This window comes from Nothoprocta perdicaria, unplaced genomic scaffold, assembly GCF_003342845.1.
Source record: "Nothoprocta perdicaria isolate Ctin4 unplaced genomic scaffold, notPer1 scaffold_211, whole genome shotgun sequence".
NCBI lineage: Eukaryota > Metazoa > Chordata > Aves > Tinamiformes > Tinamidae > Nothoprocta > Nothoprocta perdicaria.
Window position 1 is genome coordinate 537,903 of NW_020455328.1, and position 10,912 is coordinate 548,814.

The 10,912-nt window shown below is 34.6% G+C and overlaps 1 protein-coding gene across 2 annotated transcripts in view; it reads right to left on the reverse strand.

Annotated features, from left to right (window-relative positions):
• Positions 1-557: 557 nt before the first annotated feature.
• Positions 558-10,912, reverse strand: part of CAPS2 (calcyphosine 2) — a 28,895-nt gene continuing 18,540 nt past the window's right edge. For both annotated transcript variants that reach the window (XM_026038533.1, XM_026038534.1), the window contains 5 exons: positions 6,264-6,340; positions 4,630-4,784; positions 3,513-3,632; positions 2,369-2,465; positions 558-752 (listed from right to left, as the gene is read on the reverse strand). In XM_026038533.1, the coding sequence (XP_025894318.1) occupies positions 577-752; positions 2,369-2,465; positions 3,513-3,632; positions 4,630-4,784; positions 6,264-6,340 (625 nt within the window). In that variant the 3' untranslated portion in view covers positions 558-576. The remainder of the gene's footprint in view (positions 753-2,368; positions 2,466-3,512; positions 3,633-4,629; positions 4,785-6,263; positions 6,341-10,912) is intronic.

Sequence of the window (10,912 nt, forward strand, 5' to 3'; positions counted from 1 at the left end):
GCTAATTGAGGTGAATTTCTTCACTCTTTGGATACTGCAGACATCCTCAAAATTGGAGGATGAACTGCTCTCTTTAAGGTTAAGCACCAGAATAAGAAATAAGAAACTACAAGAATGTTATCAGAATAAATATTATTTTTATAAGCAGAAAATGTTGGGAAAAAAAGCTCTCATGGATATTTATACAGTCAAATTTAAAGTTTACCACAGTGCATCATAAAATTATTTTTTCTCTTAATCTTCCATGAATTTTCCACTTTCCTGTTATTTTAAAATAAGATGCTTTCTCTTCATATCAAGTAGATGATGTCTTCTGGTGTGGGGAATAGCCTTTATGACTTCCAATAAAAAGAAGTGAAGAGTATTTACATTTACAAAGTACTTAGTTTCAAAGGACATTAAGCAATTCATTATTTTACTATTCTAAAAGCACAGTAAAATTTCCAGCACTTGAAAACAATGTAAGACACTAATTGTGAAGTAATGCATGTCAAGACTAAATCCTCACTTAGTTTGCTTCTTTTTTATAATGTCTATTTCCCCCCCTTTTTTTTTTTTTTTTTGACTTCTTCCACTCTAAATTCCCCAAGGGTTCCTTAATATATTAACAAAGTCATCATCATCCACGATGCCAACACTTAGTCCTTCATAGTAATCTTCAAATTCACAGTAGGATACTTCACTGGGATTGCTACAAGAATCTCCTAATGTTTCCAGAAATGATGATTTAATTTCTTCTTCTGTAGCTTTGCCTGTGAAAGTATATGTTTTTCCATTAAATAAATTTTCAAGAACAGTGAATATAAAGCACTCAGTATATTTAAAGCAATAAAGACTTCAATTTTAGCTTACAAAGACTTTTTTTTCTCAAACAAATCAAAATATTCTGATTCCACTGAAGCCAACAAAGTCACTGGCTTCCTTAGCATCAACTACAGAAATTACTTACTTTAATTGCACATAATATCATTAAATATGAACAAAAAATCATGAGGCCAAAGCCAATTTAAATAGATTACAAGATGATGAAAATTTTTCTTCAAGTGACAAAGAACTGAATAATGTATTTCCAAATTAATATTTTGGTAATTCAGAAGTAATTTTTGTAACAAAACAGATGCTTAACACAATACAAGTTCAAAGCTTTAGAAGAATCTTAAGATTGGAGTTTAGATTCAAAAAGTGTCCTCGTAGTGACACTCATGAATTATACTGACTTCATAAAGATTGTGTTTCAAGTGATTTATATGGCATTGAGAAGAAGTTTTATATTTGCTGTTCTTATCCTTTGGAAAATATCAATTGCAATGAATTACTGTCCTCACTCTTACTACATGACTCTGTTGATTTCAACTGTATTCACCACTGCAGTATAGGTTTCTAACAGGAAAACATTTTTTAAGATCTACAGTTCTTGCTCATAAACAACTGCGATACTTCTGAGACCATCTCCATGCAATTTATGCAGTCACTGGGTTTTCTCTGTGTAGCTTCTTTCAGGAACAGGACAGCATAAAAAATCTGACAGACCGGATGGAAAAGTATTCCAGTATACTGATCTCTCATGTCTGGAGGCAGAGAGACAAAGCGGAGGGTTGTCCAAAGAAGTGAATGATGGAGGACTAGGATTTCAAAGATTTTCCTCTGTTCAGCATCTCCACACCACTGTATCTTCACATATTACTGTTAAAATCACTGGCAATACAGAAAACATCCTCCCTTCTGCAGGTAAAATATCAAGGGGCAGGGCACATAGGGGAGACTTTAACGAGAACTAATTTGAACACGGAGATGTTATTTTAGAATTTAACCTACAAAGTTTTAAAGTCCTATTTTTTTCAATGGTCAAAACTGAACCTTTTTGAGAGTCCTGAAAAAGTAATGAAGATTCTAATGCTTCTTCTGTAAAGGATGACAAACCATGCCCCAAAAATGAATGAATAATTCATTCAGCAACTCAAGTGCCAAGTACATTTAAAGACACTTGGAAACCTTACATGTTTTGTGGAAAAACAGTCATTAAAAAAAAACCTTTCTCCTCTGAAGTGAAAATTCTAACGTAATATGTGTCATGGATTACTTGCCTCCAAAATTTGAGAGGTAAGTAAATGTAGTCCTACACAAGTAGGGAAAGGAATCTAATCTGCATAAATGAAGTATTCGTAATTTGAGAAAAAAAATAAGTATTAAAATTGTGTATATGGACTACATTACAATCTATAGTCATGTCAAAAAATAATTCTTGTCCAACATCACTAGTCTAAGTCAATGTGAAAAGAGGTTATATTTATAACAAATAACTTCTGAATTCAATATCTCTGGTAAGAACTTTGTTTTGTTTTGTTTTTAACAAGGAAAAGGGAATTACCTGCCAACACTAGAGGGTGTTTCTTTGCACAGTAACATTTTCTGATATCTATCATAGGCACGCTCCCAGTTTTGTTGAAATCTAGTTTCATATAGGCCTAAACAAGAGGGAAAAGAAATAGGGAAAAAAATACAAATATAAAACATAACTAATTGCGCATCGTGTATGTTTAGATCCATCCAATGGATTATGTCAACTTACCTACTTTGTAAGCAAGTTTAACCTGCCAACATTGTCAATGAATACCAGAAAGTGAATCTAGCGTATGGATTATTGTGATTATTTTATCTCAACCACCTTCATGTCCGATGTCACTAGCAAACTCAGAAAGTTGTCTTCTCTCTCCAAAATTTCTAGTTTATCCTTAGAATCTGCACTTATGCTACTTATTTCTTGCATCCTCTAATTACAAACATTCCCTCAGGTCACTCTGAAAAATAAGGAAGCCTCAACACTGCTTACAGCAGCCTCATTTTTATTTCAACGGTTTTGCTCAAATGCATATTCAATATATAAGGCTAGAAGAGTTTGATCCTCAGTACTTAGAAATATGAAATATAGAGCTTTCTTCATGATCTTCACGACAGTCAGTGACCTAAATAGAGTAGTTTGTAACTGATGCATCATCCTGCAGCTGGCTCCACATTATGACATTACCAATCCCCTTCTCGATTCAGCTTCTAGATACACATATAAAAAGTGATATTTCAGCTAGAAAACTAATACAGTTCCCCTAAGTGTAAGTAAGGCTCAAAGAAAGCAAGTATTATTCCCTTGTTTCACACATCGAGGAAAAATTATGCATACAAACAGTGATCTGTCCAGAATCAAGCAAACAGATTTCTGAAAGAGCTAGTTTCACAGCCCAGTGCGTTACCCACTAGGCCAAGGACTGAGAATAGCACACACCCTCATAAACTCAGAATGATTAAAGACTTAATTCTAAATTGTAGGGTTCAAAATTAACTAATTCAACGATGGAACAACGTGTGTCTTCTAAACTACATTTATTTTAATAAATATATCTGACAACTTAAGGAGTTATTAGATGCACATTTTAAGAAAATTCAAAATGTGGTGAGTGGCCATCTCCAAAGTTATAGAAGAAAATATTTACATTCAGAGTATCTGCTATGATACTTACTTTTCTTACAAATGCTTTCCTATACTCGTTCATTTCTCCAACTACAGCATGGATAAATTCCCCGTAGTTAACTTTATCAGTCTTGCTATGATCAAGAATAAGCCATAAGGTTTCAAAGTCCTGTAATGTAAAAGTAGTTTCCCAAAGTCAATTCTTATAAAATACACATGAACATAAATACTAGGTCATTGTTACATTGTAATAAAAAATACAGAACACTCATTTTTTTATTTTTAGCCAAGATAAAAATCAACACATTTTAAATACAAGATATACTACAGTGATGGAGACGAAATTTTCCTAATAAAATATAAACAATTTCTTAACAAGCAGAGCACTTGCAGTTAATGTAGGCATAAATAATAATAATAATAATAATAATAATAATAAAAAAAAGAAAGAAAAGAAAATCAAGTATGGTTCAAGGACAGGCCCCTTTCTGCCCCAAGATGGTGAAGCACCGACAGCCCCATGCCAATTCAGAAGTTCTGCCACTACCACTTAAAGAGACAAATCTTAGTTCTTCTCAGATATTAATGCAAGGGAGCAAAGTTCTGTATTTTTTTTCTAAACAACAGAGCTAAATCATAGAATTATAGAATCATAGAACACTTAACGTTGGAAGGGACCTCAGAGGTCATCTAGGCCAAGCCCCTGTTCATGCAGGTTGCGCACGGCACAGGGCTGCATCCAAATAAATGCCTTGATGTTTTTACCGTGTCCAAGAAGAATGCAATTGATATGTAGAACATTACAGTATGTTGCAAACAACTACCAAATCCAAAAAGACTCCAAATACAGTGAACTAATGCAAACTAGTAAGGGTCACTGATCATCATAAAAAAAAAAAAAATAAAAGAATCATAGTATCTGCAGTTTTGCTATAGGTGGGTAATTTTTACAACAACATGTATACAGTGTTAACAAAATTTCTGTCCTGTAAGTTCAAAGCAACTTGAAAGAAAATAGAATCATATTAATTATTTCTAAACAGAAAAGAAAAAAAAAAGACAAAAATGGATTTCAATCCCACTTTCTTCTTTGTAACACAAAAGTATTTATGCACACTTTGTGTAACATGCAATAATAATTATTAAGCAGTTTCACCTAGGCTTACCCCTTCAGGGACTTCCAAATGAAATAATTTTAGAGCTTCCTTAAAGTCTGCCTGAGAGAAAAACCCACTTCTGCTCTTGTCCAGCTGTCGGAAATACTTGCCTAAGCCGGTTACAACACGAACTCCCCTATTCCTTAGTGTCTCTCTGAGCATACCTGGGCATCCAGAGGAAAAAAACATATATGGATTTGGCAAGATGTTCTGGAGATGATTTAAAAAAAAAATAAAACCATAACTACTTATGATACTACTAGTTAAGATGACAAATCCAGACTGAGCTCTAGAGAAAAAATAGTACTTCAAAATGAAACCATCTTTTGCTCAATATTTAAATAGAAGTCCTATAAAGGACAACAACAGCTAATAGACCATTAGGCCACACAAGGAAAGGAAGGATGGTTTTCATTCCATGTGTGCAAGTGAAAAAAATACACCTCCTCACTTCCACTAGAAATGATACATATCATCATTCAACACAAAAAGTAATATACCAGCACCATAGTTGGCAACAAAAACTTTTACAAACTTTTGATTATGGGGCACAGAACTACTCCTTTAGAGCTACATTAAAGTAAATGTTGAAACAAGAACAAATGGAAGTGTTTGGCAAAATTGTTCTAAAAGAATATCCACAGAACTATTTATATGGTAAAAATGATGGTCATATCAGAACCTGTAGGTAGCAGATTACAAAAGTAATCTCTTATTATCCTATTATTTTTTTCCCCATTACTAATATTTACTTTTATAAAACAAAATGGAGGAAGGGAGTCGTTTCCTGTAAAACATCCAACATGTTAAAATATGTCTTAAAATACATAAATGTAACCTTCCCCCAGGCCACACCATATGTTAGATATAATCAGATAATCATGAAAGTACTTTGTGTGTATTATGCCAGAGAAGAACAAATGGAAGAATTAGAAGATATATTTTTTTTCTAATTCATTAGTCAATGATTTTTCTAAAAGTAAGTGTTCAAGAAAAAAAAAAAAAAAAGAAGAAGCAGCTAATGGCAGTAAATACTTGAGCAAATCAGGAGCTGGGCAAATTCAGCAATTCTTCTTGATCATAGATTACAGAGACAAAAAGCAACACTGTACAACTTTATTTCTATAACTTTAAATGCAAGGGTACGTCCAAGAGACTGTAGGTAGGAACCTGGTAAAATTCAGTTAGGTATCCTGTGATACACTCACATATTAGTTAACACAATATTAAAGACTGGAAAATAATAACTTTTCAATATACATAAATAATGAAAAAAAGAACTATCTAAAATTAGCATATTACAAAATTAACTGAAGAAATAGGATTGTCTTTTGTACATTTTGCCAGTAACTTCTAAAACAATAACAATTTAACACAAGATCAATGTTACGCTTTATCATATTTTCATAGATTATGCCATTACAGACTAATTGTTTTTTATTACATTCAGAATTATTCTGTACATTTTCCATGATCTTTAGGCAGACCTCTGTATTTAAAGAAGAAAAATTAAAAGGCATATCTATCAGAGGACACACTTTTGTTTAATTTAGTAACAAATAACATTATTAAAATATCACTACTCTTCTGTGTGTTGAGCTGTAAAACAGAAATAAATTAAATGGGTTCTAGAAGACACAAACCTTGGATCTTCCTGAAAACTTTGTAGTCATCAGTCTCTTGCTTGTCAAATTCTTGCTCAAGTTCCCCAGAACTAGCTCTGAAAGACAGAAAATTCATATTCATTGGTGGATTTACATGTAAAGCTACTGAATTAAAAAAGCTGTAGTAAACATTTTTGATTTGTACATTGCATTTTTATGCTACTCTTACAAACATTTCGCTTAATCTGTGTTCACATATTTCACAGATACTACCAATTCCTTACAGAAAGGGCTACATTTACTCCATACTTCAATTCTGATTCAATTTATGTGATCCATCACTGACATACAGAGGCAATTCCAGACCTTTTAACTGCAGTGACTGCACTTTCTCCAAGAAACCTACAAACAGCTCCAAAGAGAAACTGCCAGAAATCTGCTAAACAAAGAAAGATGGAAAATGTGCCAGCTAAAGGGTGAACTCTATTCAGAACGAGCAATTTTCAGGTATGAAGAGTTTTAAAGTAAGAAGACTTCTCAGGTATAAGATCAAACAGAAGATTTTAGCTTCAAATAAAGCCTGTTTTGGAAAATACGTAAGCCTTCTTTTTTCAAAGATAATAAAAAGAAGAAAAGCGTCTTTCCATGAAATGGCATTTTGCATCTTTTTCTGAAGAAATCAGTAGTAGCTACAGTTACAGGCATGGATCCTGACTCAAAGACTCTTCTGAGCTGCTGACACCATTTCTTTTTGTTTTTGTTCATACAGTCTAACTTGTAGGTCTGTCAAAATAAAAATAATACTCAGAGCTGTTTAAAAAAAAAAAAAAAAAAGGTTTGTTTCCTAGGTATGGCCATGCTGACAAGAAACAATGGCAACACTGTAGACCTAAAACTGGATCAGAATACCTTACACACGGTCTAGAAATTATATTTGAAAATTTCTTTAAAAGTTTCTCAGAAGAGACTCCATAGAAGGACTTTCCTATGGTTACATTTCTAGAAACACCATTCACAGAAATTGTTAGAAAGTTTGATAAAAAACAGTACGAAAAAGAACACACAAGAAAAATCACTACTTGAATCAGAGGAAGGCAGAGGCAAAAGCACTTCAGCCAACTTTGCACTGTTGGTTTATTAGGGCCTTGTCACGAGGTACTTTCTTTCTTCTGAGGCTAAAGATTCTCTGCTAATGAAGGATTTTCAGCTCCTAATTGGGCAATTCCCATGATACAATTTGGTCCCTAAAAGCCTGTCTAACCCAAATCCCATAAATCTCTGGGCAGATAAAGTCAACAACCAGCTAGAAGGACAGCTCGTGTTCTTTAAAACACAGATAAAATACAGAGGTTTCATGATCTGTGGTAGCAGGGCATAGGACCTCCTGGAACCCTGCAGCAGATGATGAGAGCATTCTCTGTGGACAAGAAGCCACTTCAAGAGCCAACGTTCTTGAAGTTGAACCAGAGAAAGCAGCAAGATTTCAAGATTCCCTTCCCTAATCAAGATTTAGATTTCAAGAATCCCCTACCTCAGAAGAAAAACAAGAAACTTCCAAATCTAGAAGAACACACTTCAATCTGAGAGAGAATAAAATAGAAGCAAAAATCCAGATGTGAATCATGACCTAAAGAGAAGGCCTTGCTATCTCTAAAGACAGCCTTTAGGAATAATATTTGATCAACTCAACTCCGCAGGTATCAGATTAGCAAAGAATGAAGGAAGCTGTGTAACAGAAGGATATACTTCAGAGATGCACAGTCTTACCTAAACTACCCCAAATTAAACTGTGTTGTTTTCCATTTCATGGAAACCTTGCAGGGAGGGAACAATTAACATTAAGCATCATAAAACTATACATTGCTATAAGCAATTCAATTGAAATTTACTGTTTTATGGACTGTTACCTCACTTAGGGCTCCTTTGCAGTGCTCTCAGTGTAAAGGGACTTCAGAGTGAGTATTACTATAGGAACAAGCTTCATGTATCTAAGCACTTGCAAAAAGAAAATAATAGTTACATTTATTCTAACTAAAGCAGTGTTTATATAGTGAATGTATTTGACTGGGGCTCAATTACTGCTGTGCCTACTCTAGAAGGAACTGGAACCCCTGGTATATGAAGAGAGACTCAGGTTACTGGGACTGTTGAGCTTCAAAAAGAAAAGGCTTGGGGGAAGACCCTATTATTCTTTGGGAGAGTATCTTTTTGTTCTGTGTAAATAACTGCTCGGAGGTCAAGAAGATAGAGAGCCATTTTATAAGTAGTGTCCATGAAAGGATAAAGGCAATGGGATCAAACTGACAAACAAAAAATTGCATTTAAACTTAAGTATGATTTTTTTTTTCCACTCTGAGTGCAGTTGAACCCTGGAACAGATTGGCCAGACAGGCTGTGGAGTCTCCCTCCTTGTAGGCAGTCAAAATTCGACTGGACATAGTCCTGACCTCCTGCTCTAATTGTCCCAGATCTGAGCAAGGGGGCTTGGACTAGAAAATTTCTAGGGGTCCCTTCCAAATCAATCATTCTGTGATTCTATAAAAAAATGTGTCTTGTAACAACCACTATAGGCTAACTCTTCACCAAAATTTGATTCACCAAGCTTCAACTGTATTTTCAATTCTATTAAGTAACCTCAATATTAAGGCAACACCCTAACATAATAATTTTTCCTATCAAAATATTATTTAAGAACCAGCATACTGACAATAAAACCCAGATACCTCAGAGGAAGACACTGCATTCCCTAGACAGTTTACTTCTATGTAGGTAGTAAGATAAGAATACTACCTACAAAATAGTGCATACTCAAATATTACCCATTTGCCTAACAATTTTTAAAAGTTCTAAGAAATTCCCATCTTTCAGACTAAGAAATAAAACCTCTTTGAAAGAAAAAAAGTTCCGAAACACTGTTCCAGAAGAGCTTTTCTGACACCTAAATGTATTATCTCTGATCTGTATCCACATCATACCTACATTCCACTGATCATAAAAGAGAGGCAATGCACAAGGAGGAAATGATTTTCTCCCTATGACAACAGCCCACCCCCTTGGGAAGAACTATTTACAGACATAGAACAGATCTCCTTCAGTAGGAAAGGAGGCAGGGGCGAGTACAGATAATCTCAGAGAACAACCAGGTCATATATCCAGTGAAAGATATTGGGATTATTCACAGTTCATTAATAAAAAGTTAACAGGTAATTTGAATAAATGTCCAAATCAGAAGACTCACTACCTGACAGCTGACTGTACACGCTAAAATTCAGCAATTTAGCAGCCTGAGAATCACTTGAAACCATGTTCTTCATAGTTCCTTGCTACAGAAAACCAGACTGGTGAAAACAAGGACACACTCAGCCACAACAACCAAATGCTTGGTCAGTCATGTTAAATTAATGCAAATGAAGTTGGAGAGATCCTAAATGGGCACCATCTGTGACCTCTTGATTTCCCATGTAGGTATTGTGTATGTATAGCATAAAATAGATAATATTATTTCTTTCTCTTCTTCACTTCCACTCACTTGAAAAAGGAGAAAACTACCAATATACTGCTAATAACACCTTAATTCTAAAGATGCCTAATACTAAACAACATCAAATTATTAAGTATCAATACTAGCCATGTACACTCTCTACTTCCAGCTCTCCCAGCATTTGTGGCCTGGATGATTTACAGCAGGAGAGAGATTACTTTTGAGGACTCATTTTCCTCTTCATCAGAAATGCAGATTTGGTGCTAGAGGCAAGCACCATCCTCTGTTGCAGCGAAGAGAACACATCCCTTTACACCAAAATACTAAAACAAAGAATTGCAAAATACAGAGAACGTCAGAGGCTTAGAAAAAAGGCGGGTGAAAAAAGTTCTGTTGAAATCCAGGGTTCAGTACCCAAAGGAATGAGAAAGCCAACGAGATGATAAAGATGACCCACTGTTCTTAGTTTTTGTGTGGCACATGAGGCAATATGTGGAGAATGAAAGTAAATAACAAATGAGAGAAGGCAAAGATTAAAAAAGAGAGAGAGCATGAATGAGAGAGGGAGAGAAAGAGAGCGGGAGCATGTGCATACACTCTATAGTCTTTTTCCCTGCCTCTGTTAAACACTAGCATTATCATGGATGACTGTATCATGATTGTTTGATTGTTTTAAATATAAACATGTCATGAAAGATTCAGTGATAGTGCTGATCACTTAAAGACTTTTTTCCCCCAAATGTAGCACTTTAGGTCGTCATGGGAAAGTTTCAATATATAACCTGTATACAAAAAAAAAAGACTTCAAATTTAAACAAAGCAAATGGGATAATTTCATAATTTAATTAATTCTTACTTTAAAATTACTCCCTATCATACTAATAGGTTACTGAATTACAGAATATCATTCACATCTATCATTTTTTCCTCAAGAACAGTCAAATTGTAGACTTTTTTAACAGTATAAATAATATAATGTTAGCAGATCCAATATAATAAACTTCTTTGTAAGGGAGGAAGAGTAATTTGAAAAACATAGAATCATAGAATCATAGAATGCCCAAGGTTGGAAGGGACCTCAGAGGTCATCGAGTCCAACCCCCCTGCTCACGCAGGGTCACCTAGAGCACGGGGCACAGGGCTGCATCCAAGCGGGTTTTAAAGATCTCCAAAGAAGGAGACTCCACAACCTCTCTGGGCAGCCTGT